Source organism: Saccoglossus kowalevskii, chromosome 11 (assembly GCF_978046115.1).
Source record: "Saccoglossus kowalevskii chromosome 11, keSacKowa6.1, whole genome shotgun sequence".
Lineage (NCBI taxonomy): Eukaryota > Metazoa > Hemichordata > Enteropneusta > Harrimaniidae > Saccoglossus > Saccoglossus kowalevskii.
Genome location: NC_140651.1, coordinates 14,482,075 through 14,506,844, shown reverse-complemented (window position 1 = coordinate 14,506,844; position 24,770 = coordinate 14,482,075). Strand labels below are relative to the sequence as shown.

Below are 24,770 nucleotides of genomic sequence, written 5' to 3'. Positions count from 1 at the left end.
TGGTGAAAATGTGCGATTTTGATGCATTTTCGGCCTTAAAATGGCCGCTATTCGGCTATCGTTAATCGGATCATGAAAAAAATGCATGTGCATATGTCCCATGTAATGTGTGATGTATGAGTGAAGTTTGAACTTAATCGGTCCATGCATGTTCGAGATACAGGTGATCACGGACGCACGGACGCACACAGGGCAAAACATAAGTCCCCGTTTTCGGACTGCGTCCGAACGGGGACTAATTACATTTATCGTTGTTTTAGTTTTTGTCTTTTTATTTGCTCGTCTGAGTCAAACATCTTAACGAATATTAATCTCATTAAACAATGCTTGCTGAAGTAATTTGAAACAAATGTTATGGATGACCAAATTAAAAATGTTTTTTTTCCCAGTAGTTGCAGACATTCAAAGATTTCACTTTCTCTACAGACTATTAGTACATGTATGTGTGAAAAAGGTTGCTAAGGAAACACACCAGTTCAGTGCGTGACTTGGGGTCAAATTTCAGTCAACACACACACACTTGATGTCAGCATCGCCGCGCAGTAAGTTTCTCAATGAAGTACTTGAAGTTCAATTGCTCCCCAATAAGATGTCACTGATCACTCAGTTGTCGCAGCATATGTTGTACCAAGTCTATGATACACCCCATTTCGATTTGGCTTGCTTTTCCTTCTTAGTGCATGATCTCGTTCATGTAAATGTATTAAAACACTTTTATATTTAGCGTGATTATATTTGGTCTATGCGAAAAATAATTTTTTTCTAAACATTTTTTGAAACCATGCATTATGTATATTCGCAAAATAATGTGATCATATTTTACAGTATTTAAATTTTCATTTGAACTTTGTGTCAATGTAATCCTTTCAATTTCCTAGTCCTTTGTGTCCTTTCATGGTCTTGACAATAAGTGTTATTTGCTGTGCGAGCTTTTCATACAGGATCGCAGTCAGCCAGCACCATAAAATCTATGCATAAATTTGCATAAAAGGTGGTCGACCTGCGACCGCCGACGTCTGCCGCGGTGATGACCGAGGTGCACCGCCAGTTTGATTTCTTACTCTCCCCTTACGCAACAACCAGACAATAAAACGCAAACACCGATGGAATCTAATTCAAAATGAAGTTTCATCTATAAATGGGCTTAATCTTGGACTGCATACTGGAACTCTAGTGAGAAAAACTTTTTTTTTTTTGTATTTTATGTTTTTTTGTGCCCAGCGACAGTTCTGAACATTGAATCTCACTGTTGTCTCTCCATGTGAAAGTTGCAAGTGCTGACATATAATAAAAAAAACTTACCGTGACTCTGTCTTTGCTTTAGGTGGGCTAGTGTGTTTCCATAATCTACCATTTGTCTTGCAGTCAGAGCTTCTGTGAGATGACGGGGACGATAAAGATGAAGGTGATGTTCCTAAAAGTCTTTGAACTTGCTTTAGACCCTGAGGACTATCACATTTTACAAGTGGAATCGTTATCTCTCTAATTAAACAAACAAATGTTTGTAACAACAATAAACAATCATTGCTTAAAAATAATAATAAAAATAAGAAATATAATAGAACTAAAAATTAATCATGCAAGAATTATCGTTAGTAGAAAAGAGAATGCAACTGCAGTAAATGTTGTGCTAATGTTATAATAAGGGATTAATTTTTCACTCAACAAGAATATTGCCTCCATAGACCAGGCGATAACTGATTGGCTACAGGTTTGAGTTGACAAACAGCCAGCCAGTCAGTCAGCCATTTTGAATCTAAACTGAAAACCTGATGTATGTGACCTAGGTATAGACGCACACACAATCACACAGTGGTGAAATTCAAAGTTTTTAACCTTATCTGAAAACGGACCACTGAAATCTCAACAAGTTGTTAATAGTGTTTGAGAACTGTGATTGCATGTCTCTACGGCAACAAGAAAACAAGAGAGAGAAGACTACTCATACCTTTTCTAGAAAAAAATACTGCCAGTGTGCCCCCTAAGCCAATATGTCATTGACACACAGAGGTAGGTGAGAAAACAAAGGAAATCAAGGGCCACAACTTTTGTGTTTGCAACTTCAGAAAATATATATATATAGTTCCTAGTAGTCACCAAGCTGATCCGATTTGATTTGGGGGATCCTTTCTGACTCAGGATCCCTACAAAATCAGTCTACCTAGAGGTCACACTGTTTGTCTCCCAAGTTCAATGAGATAAATGAGTAAAATCTTACACCAAAAATGAACAATTTTGAGGATTAATGGTATCAAGTTATTGGTCAAATGGACAGAAGTAGAATCTGCGAAATCACTAGATCAATCAGATTCAACTAATTGCCAATGAAAATGAGATTTTTAGGTTGAATTCAGGTATTTTATGAATAGTCTTCTCAGCTCACTATATTGGTTAGTTCATGCATTATTACGAAATCATAAGTTTTCAGAAGAGTACATATAGGAGACAAGGTGCTGTTAATGCCATGCACTTGCAAATGAAGTTTGAACTAACCCGCCACAAAAAATAGACAAGATCAGTAATATTCAGACGAATTGATAGTCAAACATGTATGAATGTATTAACCCATAATTCTAATAAATCAATAAAATACCATATTTGTTCTATTAGAAGTGTACAGTTATCTCCAATAGAAGCACATGTAAACCAACAGTCGAATAATACTGGATCATTTAAATATAACTTATAATAATCATAGACACACCTGTCATTTATGTCAATGTATGCACTATTAATAGAGCAAATATGGTCTCATATTAGTTTTAGTGATTTTTATAGAAAAAAACCAAAGAACTGAGAAACCTACCTAAACTGAATGGGTGACACAATGATTTTGTTAACAGAGGTGTTCAGATTATATTGCTATTTTTAATACATGTATTACAGACAAAACAACTCATGCATGGCACAGTCCCCGTTAGTTATCAAATTTAAGATATATAGTTTTGTTTATAGTAATATAGCTGGAATATAACCATGTCAGGAATATGATTATGATGATTGTTTAACATTAAAATGATTGACATTTGTATCTGATCGCCAAACAAGTACTTGTCCATATTGAGAGATATTGCTCTGAAACAGCATTAATTAAAACAAAATCAGCCATTTCAAATACATGTATATATCTGTAACATGATGTATAATGAATATGTAAAATTTGAACATAATCAGTCAAAGCATGTCAGAGATATGGCTCTAGAAGCCCATTATTTAAAACAAAATGGCCGCCAGTCAGCCATTTTGAATCCAATCTGAAAAATAAAATGACGTGCATCAGGAACCTGTAATGTCTATTGTATATACCAAGTTTGAACAAAATCCATCAGTAAACAGCTGAGAAATGCTTGATTTTGATGATTTTTCAGTACAAAAATGGCTGCCATTCGGCCATCTAAAATCAGATTGTGAAAAAAATTTATGTGCATATGTATAATATTATGTATGAGGTATGTGTGAAGTTTGAACGTAATCGGTCTAGGCATATCTAAGATAAAGGTCCGGATGCACGGACGCACACACAGAGGTCAATCCACAAGTCCTCATTTCGAACAAAAAATAATCAGCTTTGATAAGTGTGACTGTAAAATAAGTAAATATATGACATTATAACATACAATGTACTTACTTAACTGGTGAAATTGAAGGGAATGGTTTTCTACAAACAGAAGTATTTATTAAGTTCATCCCTGTAGAATTTCCTCTCAGTTTCTTTTCCTGCAAATTCCTGTTCCGAGACGATGTGGTTTTTGTTAATCGAGTTGCTACTGGACTGATCGTTTCACCAAAAATTGGACTCGGACTGCGTTCTAAATTAACAGTGGAATTTTTCAGCTTCTTCTCAGTTTCATAAGAAATGAATACGTGTGTATCCTGATCAGCTGTGGGCAAACTGCGAGATTTTTTTGGTATCCGATAGTGCCTTAATGTTGGACTGTTTTCCTATGAATGGGAGAATATTTGTACAGATATATATATATCATAGTTATTAAAGGGCAGTGGTCTTCGCGCTGAGCAAGATATGAGTCGCATATAAACCTAGATCAACAAGTACAAACTGAGGGTTTATTGGAGGGTCGCAAGAGTCACCAGCAGTCAATAGTGCATGTTGCGTCGACCACCACCCTTTAACCATGATGTTGGTGTAATAAAATATACTATTAACTAAGTGCAATTCATTTGTTGCCTTCTCAAACTCGACTCTAATATTAAAACAAACAGCCTGTTGGCTGAGATAGCTCCGCTGTTACCAATGCACATTTCAATTAAAGAACAGAAGATATCATTAGAAAATGAACAATATGTAGACTTGCTGTTTTTAACAAAAATTCAAAAATATCACTTTTCACCAAAAATGACAAAAATAATCATCAAAATTAGATAATTGAAGATATCACCACGAAATTAACAAATCTGAAAGAGGTTCACATGTAGTACCTATATATGTAATATAAAAGCAATCAGACTTGTGGTCTTTAACAAGAAGACGAAAATATCACTTTTTAACAAAATTGCAAAAATATTCACAAAAATTAGAGAATTAAAGATATCATCATGAAATGAGCAAATCTGAGAGAAGACCACATGTAGTACCTATATATGTAATATCAAAGCAATTGGACTTGCGGTTTTTAACAAGAAGTTGAAAATATCACTTTTTACCAAAATGACAAAAATATTCATCAAAATTAGAGAATTGAAGATATCATCATGAAATGAACAAATCTGAGAAAGGTCTGCCCAAGGTACATATACACCAAGTATCAAAGCATTCAGGCTTATAGTTTTCAAGATGAAGTCGAAAAAGTAAAACATAGACACGGACGACAGACGGACGGAATATCACTCATATGATAAGCTCCGCTCGACAAAGTCGACAGCGAAGCTAAAAAATTATACTATCAGTGACTATAAATCTTACTTTTTATTTTTTGTTATTTTTACATTAACCATTATCTGGTCAAATCAATGTAAAAGCACATGGGACTGACAAGATTAGAGTCAACAGTGAACTCCCCACAGCAACACAGCGCCATCTAGTGTGCTTAGTGTGTGCTCTTTTGGAAGAAACAAACTATTTGATTTTGTTCTTAAAATTTAAGCTGAGACAAAACATGGACGGACACACGGACACACAGAGGTAAAAACACAAGTCCCCGTTTTCGGACTGCATCTGAACAGGGGCTAAAAATTGAAATAAATGAATAATGCCACTTTTGCACTTTAAAAGAAGTGAACGCTTCGCAAGCATAAATGCTATGGTAGATTTGGCACATATTATTTTTCTATTTTTCAATTTTGCATACTGGTAAACCTATAATGCATTTGAAAGCACTTTTTATTAACACGCAACATTTAATTTTTCTATAGACAAGAAGCAAATTATTTTTTATGGGGTTGAGGTTAAAAAAAACTTTTTCTACTTACCCTAGTGTCCTTCTGAGTGGCCCCAGTAAACAATTGAGAAGAAGGACTGGCAGAAACCGACTCCATCATAACAAGATCACTGAAAAATACAAATTAGGCATAATGAATGCATAACATCAGGTCAGACAGGACAACCTCAGATAGATTCCTGTGTGATAACTTTGCTGATGAAAATATAACTATATTTTCATGAATTGCTACATCAGCAAAGATATCACACAGTTTTCTAGAACAGCTGGTGCTGGATATGTACATATTCAAATATGGCTGCAAAATTGAGAACATTCTTACATGCAAGTAATTTCAATCATCATATTTACTAGGTGTTGGTGTGGTACCACTAAATGCATTCTGACACACATGTGGTCAGTTGGATCTAGACTTTCTAAGCAGACTGAGATAGAATTTCAGCACATGCAGAGATTGAAAACTATCTCGATCTGGATCGAGTTTGCTAGTGAGTTATAACTCAAAAAGCAAACAGCTACACAACATTCAACAAAGTTGAAGATTGCTCACAGAAAGACTGTGATGTTTGTCAACTTTCATTATTATGGGTTCATACCATCAAGATATTGAAAATAAAACAAGCCATGCATGGCACAGTCCCTGTTAGTTATCAAATTTAAGATATATATAGTTTTGTTTATAGTAATATAATTGGAACATAAACATGTAAGAAGCTGATGCTTGCTTTTATGGTGATTTTTCAGCCATCTTGTATCTGATCGTCAAACGAGTACTTGTCCATATTGAGAGTTATTGCTCTTGAACAGCATTAATTAAAACATAACTGGTCGGCCATTTTTAATACATCTGTATATCTATAACATGATGTGTAATGAATAAGATTTAAAAATAATCAGTCAAATCATGTCAGAGATACAGCTCTAGAACTTCATTCATTAAAACAAAATAGCTGTCAGTCAGCCATTTTTATCCGATTTGAAAAATAAAATAATGTGCATCAGGAACCCATAATGTCTTATATATGTACCAAGTTTGAACAAAATTCATCCATAAACAACCAAGATCTGGTCCTGGAATGCCAAAAATGCTTGATTTTGATGATATTTTAGCACAAAAATGGCTGCCACTTTGATTCAGGTGGTCAAACAAATATATCTGTATATCTATGACATGATCTATAATGAATAAACAAAATTTGAACATAATCAGTTAAAGCATGGCAGAGATATGGCAATAGACCTGCATTCATAAAAACAAAATCTAATCTGAAAAAAAAATGACGTGCATCAAGGTTTTATAATGTCCAACGTATGCACCAAGTTTGAACAAAATCCATCCATAAATGCTTTGAATGATTTTTCAGCACAAAAAGGGCCGCTATTCGGCCATCTTGAATCAGATCATAAAACAAATTGAATTGCATACATGTATGTAAAATATTATGTTTGATGTATGTGTGGAGTTTTAACCCTTTTCCGGTCAGGGGAGGGGAGTTTCACGCTATCAGGTTAAGTCGTTGAAAAACGGTCATGATTCAATGCACTCCAGTAGCCAGCATCTGTGCATGCTATCCTGCCAGACATTTTTGCAAAAATAGGCCATAGTTAACAGACTGTATCGACCACAGTTTTCACATTTTTTGCAATCTGTTTGCATACACACGTCATTACCACCATGGACAACAATTTCTCGTATAAAAAAAATCACCGTTTTATTTCAATACACATTTTTCACTGTCGTTAAGTAACAATGTTTTGCCCTTTGTACAGTCTCAATAAACACGCGTTAAACATTGAAATAAATATTGCTTAATTGAAAACACATTACAAGCAAGTACAAGGTCACTACATGAATGCAAGTTCGAAGTAAGAAGAAAAAAAACGCGCGAGTATGGGGATATTTGGGACATGTACGGGGGAAAACGTGTTTGACGTACTCGACCCGTTAGCGTACATTTCAAATTGCAACGTATATTCAACGACTTGAACTACATGTGTAACATACAACGTACAACGTACTTTCCGTGACTAAACTGATGTTATATTCAAGCTCTAGCGTATATTAACCGACTTGACCGTATGAGTAAGTCCACACTTACAACGTATATTTAACGACTCAAACTGAGACTGAAACGAACGAGAACGTAACTGCAACGACTTGATCGGGGTTACCTTCACACGGCAACGTATATTCACCGACATGACCACATTAACCAACTAAATATTTCAACGTATATGAGAACGTAACTGCAGGGACTTGGCGTGTATATATACTCACGCAGAAACGTATTTCCACCGACTAGACCCGATGAACTATCCTGACATTAAAACGTATAAATACCGACTGAGCATGAAACTAAATTAACGATAACGTATTTTCACCAACTCAAACTATTGTACAGTTCGTGACGCTGTAATAAGTCCCAAATTTATTTGTTGTACGCCTTTCTTAGTCGTCCACTCCGGCGCGCTGCTCCCATACATCTGCCTGATGTAGAGGGCTGCTCTTCCGTACTTCGTGTTTGTGTTCCCACGGTGCGTTTTCCCCTCAGTGCCATGTTGTGATGAAAAGCAGCGAAACATTCGCTCGCGTGAAGGTGAACTTTACAAATTGGGCATCCTTTTGATGTTTCTGATAATCGGCCACTCGCAGTTTTTCTCCCGTCCTTGCTGCACTGCTTACACGATTTTTGGCGCCCGGATAGTCTGCATATTTCGTGCGAATCCATGTTTTCACTACGAATAAATGACGTGTTACTTGGAAGAGAGCCAACTTCTCTTATGGATTTTTGAATTCTACTCGAGTGTCCACCAATCAGTTGTTTACCTGTGCGGATATTGAAGAATTTGTGCGTTACTTTAGTCGTGCGATTCAATGCCTTGAAACATTCATAAGCATTGACCAATGCAACATCTATGAGGTAACAGGCCATGTAGATCCACCAGCGATTGTTTTTTCTGCCCGTGTGATAGTATTTTCGCCTTTGGTTAGAACGATCCACGCCACCCATGTGATGTCTGTAACATTGTAACGATATAGGCATGTGTCTCTCGTCATCTACTGCTTCTGCCGACGTAACCAGTGGGGGATAGACTGTATTTAAAATCAATATTTGCGCGCTGTCATCCTGCTATGCAGTAATATTGATAGTGTCGTCCGGTCTAGTTGCTGCTTTCATTTCACCAATTTTCAATTTCAGCTTCTTGCTTTTCCCTTCAGGAATTAATTGCGGCGGCATGGTTTTCCGATTTCGTCTGCTAAAACTACCGACCATGTACACTTTCTTGTCTTGTAATTCAAGGGCTGTGTTAACTGACGTAAAAAGCGAATCACAGAAAAAAATATGGTTTTTTTCTGTGAAGGGCTGTAGCAACCGGTGTGTTGTCTTCTTGATTGTCCCAGTTTCTTTCTTTCTCCCCTCAATTGTAGTTTTATATTTCACCCCCAAATATGGTTCAAAGTTTGCAATGTAAGACGTTGTTGAGTCGCACACCTGCCATATTTTGAAGCCATCACGGTCTGGTTTGTGGGGCAATCTCTGCTTAAACTTGGACCGTCCCTTGAATCTAATCATACCCTCATCAATCGAAATTTCCTGTCCCATCTGGTAGTATCGCCGACAATTTTCGAGTACGGGTTTCAGCCACGGGTTGATTTTATACAATGGGTCGGCCTCTGATCGTTGACGGCGACGTTCAATGTCAGGATCCCGCCGTGGGTCATTTACTGGATCAGCTAAATGGAAATAACGCATTAGCATTTGAAATCTGGGCCGAGTCATTACTGATGCAATTCCCATGTTCTGCAGAAAGGGGTCACTCGACCAATAATCGTCGATTGCTGATTTGTGATCAACACCCATACATATCATCACACCAAAGAATGCTTGCATTTCACTGAAATTTGTATTACGCCAGCGGGCATTTAATTTTTTTGCAATGCATTTTTGATGATATTTGGCGTATTTATCAGTCTCGGTAGAAGCCAGTTCTATCAGTTCTGGTGGGATAAATTTGTAGAAATATTCCACCTCACGAGCATATAAAGGCAGTTCGAAAGTTGGTCCAGGTTCGGGTTCAAAAACTGGAATAGTAAATATATCGCCGTCTTCCTCCGTGGCCATTCTCCATTCACCAGTGCCGGAGGCAACATAATCGAATGTAGCACCAATTTCTGTGTCGGATTCAATTTCAATGTCGCTATCGAGTACAGGTGGGTAACGTTGCTCTAAAAAATCGTCATTCTCAGCACGATCTTCATCGGATTCTGAATCTGTATCGTCGTCAGTTGCAACTATGAAGTTATCTGGTATTTTGTGTCGTGGCTCACCCGTTTTTTCGTCCAATACAAGTTCATCATCACGCGTGTCCATTGGCGATGCGTGTGCATACACAACACGTTTTTTAATAGTTTGTTTTTCGGGGAAACTCGCAAGTGTTGATTGTTCTGTATCGCATACATTTTCTTGTACCAATTCTTTGGTGACATCGACGTTTTGTTGCGTACTCGCTGGGTTGATATGTTCAGGCCCCTGCTTCTCTGCGTTGGCAGTTGTGGCGGATGTCGACGGTTCCGAATCGCAAACATTGTCTTGCAAAAATTGTATCACATCTTCGACGGCACGTTGTATTTCAGCGTGACCAACTTCCATTTCTTCGGCATCTGCTTTGTCGGCAGCTGGCGATTCAACCACTTTACGGTTCATCTTCGATTTACGTTTGCCTCCTGGTTTGCCCCTGCAGTCCTTCAAACGGTTTTCTTCTGTAATCGCATTTTCATTGACAGAGGAGATAGTCTCCGACTTGCGTTTGTTCTTATTCTTTTTACGCCTTTTCTTGAGTGGACTATTATGACTGGTGTCCGTGGTACGCTCGGCTGGTAACTCACCGATGTCAAATGTTTCCTTTGCTTTGGATTTCTTTCTTTTTCCACGCTTTGCTGGTGAAAAATCTGTCGTGTCAATGTCAAACTTATCACTCCCCGTGCCACTGCACGATTGACGCGTTTTCTTCAGTTTCCTTCTTGCCTTCATAAAACACTTTCTATCTGTATAGGACGGCATATTAACGTATGTGTCGGAAAGGAGGCACACAGCGAGTCTGGGCTTTATCTCACTTTCTTCGGCCATATTTATACTGAACAACCAGATGTCCACAAGACTGCATCTCCCCACAATTTGAATATTTATTGTTATGTAAATAAATATGTTATTTTTTCGAACACGGATTGGTTACAATTTGCATACACATAAAATTGCATATGCTAGCTCAGACGGTGAAATCACGTGGACTTTAATATTTCCCACCAGCTGTCCCGGTCATTTTACGTTGGTGATTGCCGACATTCCAAGCTCAGTCGTTGGAATCCGTTATGCTATTCATTCTAAGTGCCGGGACTATTTGCCAAGCTGGTCAAAATACGTTACTACCGTTATAACCGTGAATCGTGTCGTTCAAATACGGTTGTAATGCTGCAGTTTGCAATGTGGTCAAGGCGTTTTTTTTACGTCGTCGCAAACGTCGCGTTGTGACGGTAAAATAGTGAAATGAGCACCCAAGAGTATAGAATTACATTCTTTATTACTTGGTTAATTTATTTGACTTGGCGTAATCGAAAACAAATTCTCTCCCTCCATAATTTCGCAAGTGTAATATATCAGGTTCCGTACAACGTATTATAAACGCTTGACCGTCTGAGCAACCTAAATAGCAAGCCGTTTTTCAACGACTTAACCAGTCAGCTAGCTGGAGTGGGAAATTCTAACATACCCATATTGACGGCGGTTTTTCACCGACTTGACCGGAAAAGGGTTAATGTAATCGGTCCAGGCATGTCTAGTATATATAGGCTCGAATGCACACATGCACGGACACACAGAGGTCAATCCATTAAAAACAAAGGCTTTAGCAGTATTTGACTAAATTTTCCATCAATGCTTATTCATGTTATGTAAAATAGGATTCTTACTCATCACTCGTTGTCGCAGAGTTGTGTTCTTGATTCAAGGAAAGAAGGTTTACACCATCCTCCTCAACATCACTGCCTTCTTGCTCAACAAAGTACCTATATGATGGTTCGTAACCTGCCTGTGGATCTTCATCCGCCCTGTCCAATTCTACAAAACAAACCAGCCACAGCAGGTGTCAAAATAAAAAAAAACAGTACATGTACCTGGTTGTTTCGCAAAACACTGACAAACTGGTGACGCACATGAAAATATAGTTGTGTTTAACCCTACAAACACCAAATCCAATTTTTGTCACCTTTCCAGGTATGAGAATGAGAATGAGAATGAGAATTTTCCGCTGAAAGTAAAGTAGCCAAGGTCACCAGTGACAACTTCATCTTTCTTCCCAATTCACACGGTCAAAATCACTTCCTTGTCAATCAATGCCCAACGAAATTTGTTCCTAATGTCTTTATCGATCTCTTGGACAGCTGACTCGTTGTCTTTTGTAATTTTGATCACGATCAAGCGTCGCTAACAATTGAAACAATTAAATGGTGCCGTTGGTGTATGGGCTTCGACCATACACTGATACAGGCCTCTTGCAGCTGACAACAATGCTCCGACAGCGTGTTTACTTCCGGTGAATAAACAAGATCTGTATTCTTACCCATCTCCTAAAAAAATGTCCTCAGATTTAGACGTTTCAGAAAATCGACCCCTGCGGTTTAGAAATTCGTGGATCAGCGGAAAATTCTCATCCCTGCCTTTGTCAGTGAATATCATGCTGGGATTTGATTTTTCAGACTGCTCAGAAAGTGTTAAAATGTCTACCATGATAACGCTGAAATTGGTGAATGGACTTATAATTATGTAATACTGTAAAAAACTTTATTTTAGCTAAAATTAATTTTTGTTCAAAAGACTTTTCAGGTGCTTCGTATGGAATTCATTTTTAGTGAATTTTAATAAGTTGAATGTAAAATATATCCCTTCAGTGATAAAAGCAAAAATCAATTCCAAGCGAAAATAAAGTATTTTATAATAGTGTGATTTACATATTTATTATCATATTTGGTTTCCCAATACAATACACTGGTTATTCAAGCCAACCAAACAACTGCTGATTTCAACCCCTGCGTAGAATCATAATAAACAAATAGTACAGCACAAAATATGCAGAAGGATACACCTGTGTATGTTTTGTGCATTTACACATATTAACTAGTACACAGGGGAAAGTCGATATATAGTCGGTGTATTAGTGAGTATCAATTTGGTACGTTTTGGGTGGTTATTTAACAACTGCCTCAACAGTACGGTATAGCTGGCAAACTGTGCGTTTACTCTATGCATGGACCTGTAGCTCCTTGGCCATAGCACAGACCAATCTGCGCTGCTATAAACTACAGTAACCTAGGGATTGTGCTCTATACGCACAAGAAGATAATTATAGGAAGTTGTTTTGTTTTTATATAGTTTTTCGTAAATACAACAAAAACAATATTTTTTGCTTTGTGGCCGTTTTGTTTTTATAACCTCACAAAATATGTTACAGTTAACGTGTGACGTATGGCAGCGCGTCAGCGTGAAAATCAATGGCTTGTATTTGTATTTAAATGCAATACGCCATTTTGTCATTGACATTTAAATCTACGCTTTGCGGCGAACTTTTAAACATCGTTTTCTTCGGTTAAAAAAATCGCACTAAATTATAAATTGCATCGAAACAGTTATGCATAAATTCGTCCATTTATTTACAGATAAATTAACATACCTTCTATTAAACGAGACGTCATTTTGGGTTTTGTTTTTATGTCTTCTCCAAGCTTCACTAACTAAATGTTGTCAACCAGCGCCATTTTGATCTTGCAAACAAGGGATCAATAAAATAATTTTACGACATCCAATTTTACAATTTGTTTGTTCGACTAATACATTTTTTGCAATTATTTCTTGTTCATTCTCCTGAAAAACAATAATTAGATAAGTTATAGATTAATTGCTCATTAACTTCTTAATCAAATAGAAAATCCACAGTTTACGACTGGCAACGTAAAACGGTATCTCATAATCACAAGAGGGCGGGCTTCATTGCCCAATAAACTCTAAACTCACATGGCAATGGCGAACGCGAGAACAGTACGGCTTCTGAGGTGAGTTGTGTTGTGTCGTGTCGTGTCGTGTAAATTAACTACTTCAATAATAGTTTGGGGCAGTACAGTATGATGGGTTGATAGCTAGAGGGATATAATGACATCGACAATTTTCTCGATGATTAAGAAATTATTTAACAGAGTTTAGCATTGAACTATTAAAAGACACCGGAATCTAGTAGATCATTTTCAAATTTAGAGGCAGAATTGACCCAGCTGTATTGTCAGTCAATAAGCTGACAATATTGCTGATTGGGCGTACGTAACAAATTCACGGCTAGAGTAAAATGTTAATAGATATACATTGAATTATATGGGATGGATAGAAGTCATCACTTATCCAATCTCCACATGTATACTATACTATACGGTATAGCAGTGGCTTGTAAATGTTAAACAGCTGAAAATCACCCTTATATACTCAGTGTGGAGATCTGGAATATATTTGCCAGTTTTAACTAAGGTTCTAATAATATAGTTTCCATATTTAGGAGTGGACCATTAGAAACTAACTGGGGGAAGCAATGTCAGAAATGAAAACAAAAATTCAACATGTCTATTTCTTAGGAAACACATAATACATACAGAGGAAACAACAGTTAACACAAAACTAGGTGAAGGAAAACAATATTCTGCATAATTTTTCTGCCACCCACCACAACCCTCAGTTGCTAATGGGCTAACCCTTAGTTTCACATTTCACTGTAATTTTTTTCAGTTCTGGTTTAAATGATAGAGATGATGAAGATGAAATCCTCACTCCCAAGGAAGAGATAGTAAGCAGTACAGAGGAGGAGGAAGATAGTGATGATGAACTGAAACAGGTAAATCTACATAAATAATACAGTTATATAATGATAATACAGTTATATAATGATCAGTAAACTGATACATCGTTGCAGTTACAAATACAAACTAAACGAGAAATGTCATGATTTATGGGTGTTGTGCGTTAAGTTTGGGTGTCTGGTTCCCAGTCTATATATTATTTTGCTGCAAGGTATATAATTGTCATGTGGTAAGTTATACGCAGTAAATAGTAGCTTTCCCATATCAAGATACAGACTGTACTTCCTGTACTGATGAGTCATCAGTCTGCTCTAAGAATCAAACCTACAACCTCTCAGATATGAGGCGCACACATCAGCTACTGTACCACTGCCCATTTATATGCCACATCAAATGTTCACATTGCTCATTCGTCACCTGTGATGCAATACACTACTAAATAAACACTGAATGATTGGCTGCCAGACATTGACCAATCAAATCATAAATCTGGATTGGCTGTGTTGTAATGAACGTTATGCACATTGTCATTTGAACTGTTAGTTTGATAATATTCGTGATCTCAAACTTCTTGTTTTATAATTTCTTCTTTTTTTCAGAAAGAAGAAGAGAAAGAGTTCAAACATAGAAGTTTGTTAAATGCAATTGGAGCTTTGGATGGAAGGTCAAGGTAATAGATTTTGTGTACATTTAGTCTCGTAAATCATGTTTATTACAGTCAACCAAGTCTGTTTTGGAAAGAATTCCAAATTCAAGATGGCCTACCAGTAATTACTATTGAAAATTCATCAAAATCAAGCATTCCTGTGATTCCATACTTGGATCTTGGTTGTACATGAAAGGATTTAGTTCAAACTTTGTATGTACATTGAACGTTATGGAAGCTTGATGTACGTCATTTTGTTTGGCAGATCAGATTCAAAATGGCTGACTGGTGGTCATTTTTTTTTTGGACATGCTTTGACCATTCATGTTCTCAAACTTGATATATTTCATAAACTTGAAAACTCACAGGGACTGTGGAATGTAATTACTTGTCTCAATTGACATCAGACATTTGTCAATTAACCTAAAGCATTGTACTTACATAGGTGTACGTTATTATAGTGTTTTAGGTTTTTTTATTTGTTCTTTGTCTACTTTACATTCATACACTCACAGTGACATGCACTCATCTTTCGCAAACTGTTGAATCATACAAAAGTCTATTTTTGTGTTATAGAAAGCGTCCACGATCAGAGCCAAGCCAAGAAGTGTCGGTGTATAATCTCAATACCAGTGCAGGTCAGTAGTGAACACAAATAATGTAATCATCCTTCTATATTCTGACTGAGTCAAGATGGCTAATTTAGCTAATGTCAATAACTTTCCTTGCTAATGTTTATCCTGGCTGAGTCAAGATGGCTAATTTAGCTAATGTCAATAACTTGCCTTGCTAATGTTTATCCTGGCTGAGTCAAGATGACTAATTTAGCTAATGTCAATAACTTGCCTTGCTAATGTTTATCCTGGCCGAGTCAAGATGGCTAATTTAGCTAATGTCAATAACTTGCCTTGCTAATGTTTATCCTGGCCGAGTCAAGATGGCTAATTTAGCTAATGTCAATAACTTGCCTTGCTAATGTTTATCCTGGCTGAGTCAAGGTGGCTAATTTATCTAATGTCAATAACTTGCCTTGCTAATGTTTATCCTGGCCGAGTCAAGATGGCTAATTTAGCTAATGTCAATAACTTGCCTTGCTAATGTTTATCCTGGCTGAGTCAAGGTGGCTAATTTATCTAATGTCAATAACTTGCCTTGCTAATGTTTATCCTGGCCGAGTCAAGATGGCTAATTTAGCTAATGTCAATAACTTGCCTTGCTAATGTTTATCTTGGCTGATTCAAGATGGCTAATTTAGCTAATGTCAATGACTTGCCTTGCTAATGTTTATCCTGGCTGAGTCAAGGTGGCTAATTTAGCTATTGTCAATAACTTGCCTTGCTAATGTTTATCCTAGCTGAGTCAAGATGGCTAATTTAGCTAATGTTAATAACTCTCCTTGCTAATGTTTATCCTGGCTGAGTCAAGGTGGCTAATTTAGTTAATTTTTGCTAATAGCTTGCCATTAAAAGTGGCTAATGTTTATCCTGGTTAAGCTAACTATTTATATTGGCAATTCAAGTTGGCTAATTCAGCTACTGTAAAATCTGTATTAGAAGCTGCGGCTTCTATTAAAATGTTACAATCCAACAGAGGGGATGTGGCTTCTATTAGAGCATCCACACATGAGAAATGATGGATTTTTGGTTCTCAATTGTTCAAAAAGAATGGGTGCGGCTTCTAATACAGATTTTACGGTAATTCAAGATGGCTAATTTTAAAGCTAACTATATGTTATCATTTCAAGTTATTGTACACAGTTAATGTAAAAAGTATTCTGCTGATTTTGTCTTGGTTTCCATAGTAACTGGTAAAAAAGTAAGGATTCATGAACTAGTTGGTGCTCTGCGGACCACAACAGGTCACGGTGAATTGAAAAAACAGTTGAGTAAAGTACAGAAGAACAATAAGAAAGTGGAAGTCCCGCTGCCACAAGTACAGGCTGATAGGGTAAGCTAATGCCTTATTGCCATGGCGATTGCCTTGCTTTGACACAAATTCAGGCTTGTAGGGTAAGATAATGTCTTATTGCCAAGGTGATTATACAACCACAAAACATTAAATAAATCCCTTTATTTGTTTTTTTAGATACAAAGAAGTCTTGCGTACGAAGCTACAACTAAAGATGTATCAAAATGGGATCAAGTTGTCCAAGCAAACAGACGAGCTGAGCATCTTTCCTTTCCGCTCTACGAGGAGAAATTTGAACCCGTAACAACAGAAAAATTTGGCATAAACTTTAAGGTACATGTTCTTATTGTTGAACCGGTCACTTGTAGCATAGTGGTTGTCGAATCAGACTCGTGATCGGTAGACCCAAGTTCAAATCCTACATAAGGCTGAACATCAAAAAGGTCGACCCCTACCCTGGGTGAGTGTGTCACAGACTCAATGGTAAGGCAAATTCCATTCATCGCGATTCATTCACTAACGAATGTGACTTCAGGAGAAGCTTGGTTAAGGTCCGCAGGTGCTTGTGTTCGACCGAGCCTGGTTGACACCATGATAGTGCATTAAAATTGCCATTTGAAAGGCAGATGGTTGCACTGCCCTGTCATGTAGTCCCAAACATGAATATGACTTCTGTGGCAAAAATGCACTATGTGTCAGCACTAGCACTTGCAATTGGCAGAAGAGACAACAGTGACATTGATTCAATGTTCGGAACTGTCTTCTGGCACAAAAAATTATTTAAAAAAAAAAAATGTTTTTATTGTTGAACTACAAACGAGAACTATAAACTTTGACCTTGTCTTTTCATGGGGTGTTTTTGGTTGAGAAATTTCCACACTTGTGGTCTATGTAGAGGACATTCATGACGATAATCACCATTTAGCCCTTTACTATATAAACCAGTTTTGACATTGACATTGGTAAAATGTTATTTTAAATCACTTGTTCTAGTTTCAGATAAATAAACAATGTATTTTACATGTTTCGTATGTGTCCAATATCGAACATGAAGTGATGCAATAACTTTACCACTACAAAGTATCAATGTAATGTACATTTTTGTTTAATGTTCCAGTGATATCTGTCAATGAGATGTGCTGGTATTGAATCAAATTATTTTGTTAATGTTGGCATTAGCCTCTCACAGTTGATACTTGTGTTTAGACGAGGTTATTTGACTCGAAGTGAATGATTCCTTCCAGCAAATATATCAATGTCAATGCATTCAACTCGAGTCAAATTTCATTACGTTCAGTGTAAACTATCAGTTTTGAATCTTTGCTTTGGTTTGGCTCTGTGAACGGGTCAAAACATTTAATTTGATGACATTTTTATCAATATGGAATTGATGATGCCTATTAGTTTCCAAAAAAGGAAGCAGATGTGTAATGCATTGAGAGAAGATTTTTTAGTGAAGTAAATACAAAAACGTTTCGTATAAGGTAACAATTTCCACACAGTTTGGAAAATCACATAGGTACAAAGAACTTTCCGCAATCTATGTTAAACCTTTCTTTATATTTTTTCCCTGGGATTATTACAGAGCGTCCATTTAAATTTGTATACTATAATAGTTTAGTATGGTAAACAAAATTTTTAGGGATCAAGAGTTGACCTGTGTCAACATGACCATCTTAATACAGTAATTAAACATACTTTTTCACATTCTTCCAAAAAGTAGTTGCATTCAAAATCTAATTTTGTAGATCTGAATTCTAAAATCCAATTTCAAATCATCTGATCCGAATCTGGAAGTAATGTCAGTTTATGTCATCAAAGTTACAGAGAATCACTGAAACATTCATTGAAATAAATTTGCTGATGGGAGGGTCATTGACCTGTGTCTGTCTTTTCTTGATAGCCTGGGACATCATTGGAGGAAGAAGTCTATGCTGTGTTACATGGAAGTAAATTTGCTGAACGATCAAATCATGAACTTAGTGTGGCTGAAGAGGAGGCTTTGAAGGCTATGAGTGTGGAAGAGGTAAGAATAGTGTGCCTACAGTATTCTTGGTTTTCATGTACTGTAAAATACTTTATTTCTGCTTGGAATTTATTCTCGCTGAAGGGATGATTCAGTGAAAATAAAATCCAGCGAATATACCTTTTTTCTTATATTTCACGTTCAACTCATCAAAAATCAGTGAAAGTAAATTCCACCCAAAAAGCCTTTTCAGTGAAAAAATTTATTCTAGCGAAAATAAAGTATTTTACAGTAACTTTGAATGTTTTAATGGCTTTTCGGAAAGTTTTAACACTGAATAATATACATGTATTTGTATTGTAGGCAAGAGAAAGACGCAAGGAATTGCAGAAGATGAGAGCATTACAGTCGTATTATGAAGCTAAATGCAGAAGACAGAAAAAAATTAAAAGTAAAAAGTAAATATTGTTATTGTACATCTTGAACACTAAACCAACTTTCTATTGTCAAGCCCTTCTACTTCTTGCCCAACTCTTATTACTATTTTTCCCCTTTGCTCTGGATGAAGCATAAAGCACCAACAAATCATCTCCAGCCATAACATTTGCGCTCAAGCTATTATATTTCATTCCAGGTCTTCCCCGCCGCCTTCATTTACTATTTTATGGTCCTTCTCCGGGTGCCCAGAGGCCTGCCTCTTTCTTTTCCGAGGTGGTGCCCATTTCAGTGCAGCATGAGGGTGTCTGGTTCTTCCCATTCTTAGACATGCCCCAGCCATCTCCAGTGTCTATTGTTGCCTTCCATTTAATGCTGATGTTCGTGCCAAACCAACTCGCTTTCATCCTAACTCCTATTCACTGTGCCTCCTGAGCATCAAAACCTAATCACTTGATGTGCAGAGATTTGTCATGGTTCTTCGTTGACTCCATACGAAAATCGTACATGATCTTGAAATATATTTGACTATCGACAAGTTAAAGAAAATTTACATTTTGTAAACAAAGTAAGTGTAGGAAATCAGGGCCCACACATTTTTATGGTCAGAGCGCCCTCTATTCTACCATTATGAAATGCATGTGCCCTCACTTGAACTTTAAAATGTTTTTTCCCTAATAATTGCAAGGTATCACCGGATTCAAAGAAAAGCGCATGACCGCTCAGAAAAGAAACAGCTTGAGGAGTTGGAGAGAGTGGACCCAACTGCATATGCACAGTATGTACAGAAGTCTGAGAAGGCTAGAGCACAGGTAAAGAGTTTTGATATGTGCAATCTGTCATATTGGTTTTCTATGTATTAATTATTCATCTTTTGTGAGATTGTTTGATTGTTGTTTGACCTTTGTAGTGCCACAGGGTAATTTGACAGGTCATATGGCTAATAATGCAAATAATAGAAATAATTATCTTAAAACCTGTTGTGTCGTCACATCAAGGGCTATCTCAGCACAGACCTGTGTCTATAACGCAATAACTGAAATGGTTTCGAACAAACTCCCAGAACTCCTTGCGCGATATGCGATCTGTATTGAAAGAATGCCGACCTGAAGTGTCAATGCTGTAAAACCATTATATTTTGGCTAATATGAAGTTACATGGTTTGATTGTTTAGCTGTTCATAGCAAACAGATCTCATTGAGACCATGGGAAGATACCGCGAACATATGGGCATTATATAAAATTATTTTTAAGGCTATGAATTTTCGCAATCTGTTGATTTATATCATTTGTGAAAATGAAATTTTTCAAACGTTGTTAAAACTTCATGTGGATAAAAGAAATTTTCACAGCTACAAAATTGTGAAATTTTGGATCACCATGGTAATGAAAAGGTAAATCTATTACAAATGGTATTGTTTATATCTATGTATTTTTCTTCACAGGAACGGTTAACCTTGAAGCATAAAAACACTGGTAAATGGGCAAAGGGTGCTACAAGGTTTGGAAAACACAATCCACAGGTTAGTGGTCATTTCAAAAAGATTTTATTTCATATTATAAGTGCCTCACTAGCTTGAAGTAACAATTGAATTCATTGTGTGTGTTAATGTCACTGATTATGTCCACCCATGTGAGAATTTGAGGTTCAAATTAATTTGTAAAAATAACAGCAATGGCTGCAGTTCAAATTCAAGTTCATCTTTTTTGCTCAGTGACATCGCCAAGTTTGCAGAGTAAAGAAGCATCTTAATGTCATACTTTTAACATTTTGAATAATAGCAACACGTATATCAAGGGATTCTAGGGAATATACATCTTTTTTTTTTTTTCTTTTTTCAGAGTGTACAGGCAATCAATGAACAGCTACAAAAGAACAAAGACCTTACAACAAAAATATCTGCAACTATTGAGTCAGATGACGAGAAGGAGGAGGAGAAAGGTAACGGCGGTGATTGGATGAAAACTGATAAAGGAGTCAGTATTAAGCCTAGTCTTAGTGACATCAACAATCCATGGTTTGCTGGTGAGCCAAAGATTGCAAAGAAAAAGGAAAATGATACGAAAACTGATGGGAAAGTTTATCATAAATTGCAGCCAATCACTTCAAAACAGGATGCATCAGATGCAAGTTCCGACAGTGAAGATGAACAAGATGTGGATTCCATGAAACCTGTTAGGAAGGTTAGATTTTTTGATGAAAAAAATTCCAGTGATGATGAAGTGGAGATCAGAGATGCAAAAAGTAAAAATTTGCAACCATGGCAACCTTTAGTCAAGAGGACAGATACTGAAAATGGTTTGAAGGTGGATAATGAGGATGAACTCGATCGGAACTCTGATGATGAAGAAATAGAGCAAGAAAATAAAAACACCCCAACAAAGGTATCAAGTAGTAAAAAAATATCAGAACCAGTTGCTGATGAAAAAGAAGAGGTTCATGTTGACCCGACAAAATTTTTCGAAATAGAATCCCGGAAAATTCAATCTGAGAAACCAGATTTTGCCATTTTGGAAGATGACGCTGATGAGGACGAGCAACGTATCACCATTCAGCAGGCATTTGCTGATGATGATGTGGTGTCAGCGTTCTCCAAAGAGAAACTGGATAAAGTTGATAAGGATAAACCCAAAAATATTGATCTGAGCTTGCCAGGATGGGGAGATTGGGGTGGATCAGGGATTGTGCCAAACAAAAGGAAAAAGAAAAAGTAAGATGATATTTTTTTTTTTTTTGATAACATGTCCAGACATTTTTTTTAAATACTTGGTGACAGCTGATGATGTACCTCTGTTGCCATAGAAACCAAATTGCATTTACTGTACATGTATATACTTACCATTCTGTATCATTTCAAACTACTTCATGAAATATGATTCCAAAATAACCAAGTCATAGATTTGAGAGAGGCTTTCTGGTGAAAAACAACAACACTGTTTTTAAAATGGACATTTCCAGTACTGACAGAACTAATGTGGATACGATGGCTTCATTTTTGTGATTTTATAACAACTGGGATGATTGCCATTTTATTTTAAACCAAGAAACCACATTTTTTTACTTTTTTTTAATTGTTGGTACAGAAGTGCTGCAGTCTGATTAAAATAAGATCCTAATTTATAAAAAACGACAAAAAATAATAACAATATACCGTATTTGCTCTATTAGAAGGACATAACAATAAAACTTGTTGTTTCCCTGCAAAGTTTGTAGACTTAAAACCTAGGGAAATTGCTCAAAACATCAAAGTAGTGAAGTTAAATGGTTCATGGTACCAGTATGTTTCCATAGAAACACTTCTGTGATGTTCATTAGTACATGCCTGTCTAATATGGTTGTACAAATTAAATACAATGTATAACATCGAATAAAATACACACTGTAATTAAACTGAACCATTTTTATACTGTAAACCACACAGAAGATGTGTGAGATAAAATATGTTGTCTGCACAGAAAAAAATGCAGCACTTTTATATTAAAGGAAATTGTGCCAGACTCAGCTTCTGAAAAGTTTGATGGATTTTCGTCCATGGATACAGAGAAACTTGTAATCCAACCAAATCATTATTTGATGTGGAGCACTAACTGTTCTGTTTTAATTGTACATTGTCAGGTTCATTATTAAAGCGACACCATCGGCAGTGAGAAAAGACAAGTATCTGTCTAATGTTATCATCAATGAAGACAGAGACAAGAAAATAGCAATGCACCAGGTAATCATACAAAATTTGCAGGTTTCTATTACTGTAAAATCTTTTTAGCTGGAGTTTAAGTTGAGACTTTCCCTATGTTTTGTATGGAGTTTATTTTCACAGATTTTTGATGAAATTAATGTAAAATATAGGAAAAAAGGTATATTTGCTAGATTTTCACAGAATCGTCCCTTCAACAAAAATAGAGAAAATTAATTCCAAGTGAAAATTAATTCCAAATGAAAAGAAAGTATTTTATAGTACACATGATGGATATCTGTTTGAGGCTCCTTGACAATGTACATGGTCACCAATCCATGCACTTGTATCTACACTTGACAGCTACTAAAAAAAAAGGAATGATTTTGTGAAATGTTTGATATGTCTGTTTTCTGGCAGTCAGTGGAGCAACCTTGCTTGCAGACAACCAGGTAGCTGAATTCTGAACTTGTCGACTATTTCAATAATCAAGATGAGACAGTACAATGTATGAGATGGCAGGCCGGAGTTTGGTGTTGCTTTGGTGTATGATAGTGGCTAATACATCTTAGTTGAATATAATGTGTACAATGCTGCAACATTGATACTGCAATAGAGAATGCCATCATTCATTTCTCATGTGTGCCTGGTCCAGCCAGGTTCATTCAAACTGGCTGATTACGAATACATACGATTCTATTTAAAATTGATATGTCCATTTCTTAATTTGGTACAAAGGCATGACATAATTAATGGTGTGAATATTTTTTCTGATAGATTCAATGTTTATTTTTGTCCTAAAAAGCAAAGTAGCTGAATACGATTTTCAAAATGCATTATTTAAAATGTACTATTATGTAGTGTTTGATGGAAGTACAAGTCCCTCACTGTACAAGATGGTTGCATGGATCTCATAAAATAGTTTTGGTCGTTATAGCTCACTACATTTTCAAGAAAATTATAAGCAAAAAAAATGTATAATCCTGCAGTCATGCGAATACAGCAAATTGTAGGTAGGGCAGTAAGGGATCATAGTGACTTCACTATGTGTCAGTAGATACAATGAACGTAATGTCTAGGTTTATACTTGTGATAGATGTTAACAGCCCCTGAGCTTCTGACCAGGGAAGTTTGATATTTTTAGTGATAATTTATTTCAGTTAAGTCAAACTTATTTACCATGTTAATAGTTTTATCGGTTGCTAAGAAACAGCTCTAATATTTTATTTCTAATTTTTTGCAATTTTCCTCTTCTTTTTTTTCTTTTTTTTCTCTAGGTAAATCAGTTGCCTTTCCCTTTTACCAACGCTCAGCAGTTTGAACGTAGCATTAGGCAACCAGTGGGTCAAACCTGGAACCCAGAGTCAACCTTCAAAAAACTCACAAAACCCAAAGTGAGCACCAAAATGGGATCAATCATCGCACCAATTACATCAGAGGAAGCATTCGAGGACAAATCTAAAACCAAAAAAGGACATCAGGAAATCACTGAGAGTGGCCAAATGAACTTTACCAAAAAACAGACAAAGAATCAACGGAAAAAATCTAAAGGTCGCCACCAGAATAAAAAGAATCATCAAGATGGAAATAAGTAACTTTTCTCAATGTATTTGGCAGATTATATATTAATTATAATACATCTATAATAAAATTGATTTTGTAATTTATTTTTGTCAAAACTTGTCTGTCTGTCTGTCTGTCTGTCTGTCTGTCTGTCTGTCTGTACAGCTCAACTCCCAAGTAAAACATGTTCTGTCATTACTACCAGTATTTAAATTAGCAAGGGTGGAGTATGCTGATTCGTCAAACTGCCAGCTCATGAAATACAGCAATGAAAGTGTATTTTGTGATG

General features: G+C 36.4%; 2 protein-coding genes across 3 annotated transcripts in view; one reads left to right on the top strand and one right to left on the bottom strand.

The window, feature by feature from the left end:
• The window catches only part of LOC102808441 (sentrin-specific protease 6-like), a 34,437-nt gene extending 21,215 nt beyond the window's left edge, over positions 1 to 13,222 (bottom strand). Inside the window, exons 1-5 of one of the 2 annotated variants that reach the window (XM_085504891.1) lie at positions 13,122 to 13,222; positions 11,365 to 11,512; positions 5,428 to 5,506; positions 3,629 to 3,942; positions 1,303 to 1,482 (exon numbers count right to left, since the gene is read on the bottom strand). In XM_085504891.1, coding sequence (XP_085361017.1) covers positions 1,303 to 1,482; positions 3,629 to 3,942; positions 5,428 to 5,506; positions 11,365 to 11,512; positions 13,122 to 13,143 — 743 coding nt within the window. In that variant the 5' untranslated portion in view covers positions 13,144 to 13,222. The remainder of the gene's footprint in view (positions 1 to 1,302; positions 1,483 to 3,628; positions 3,943 to 5,427; positions 5,507 to 11,364; positions 11,513 to 13,121) is intronic. The other variant, XM_085504892.1, reaches the window with a different exon arrangement.
• Positions 13,223 to 13,390: 168 nt separating this feature from the next.
• Positions 13,391 to 24,585, top strand: LOC100369862 (U3 small nucleolar RNA-associated protein 14 homolog A-like). Its single transcript, XM_085504890.1, has 13 exons — positions 13,391 to 13,500; positions 14,219 to 14,324; positions 14,889 to 14,959; positions 15,512 to 15,573; positions 16,737 to 16,882; positions 17,021 to 17,176; positions 18,747 to 18,869; positions 19,173 to 19,267; positions 19,933 to 20,056; positions 20,690 to 20,767; positions 21,087 to 21,955; positions 22,861 to 22,960; positions 24,196 to 24,585. The coding sequence occupies exons 1-13, from the start codon at positions 13,463 to 13,465 to the stop codon at positions 24,511 to 24,513; spliced, it is 2,286 nt and encodes a 761-aa protein (XP_085361016.1). The 5' UTR covers positions 13,391 to 13,462; the 3' UTR covers positions 24,514 to 24,585.
• The last annotated feature ends 185 nt before the right edge of the window (positions 24,586 to 24,770 follow it).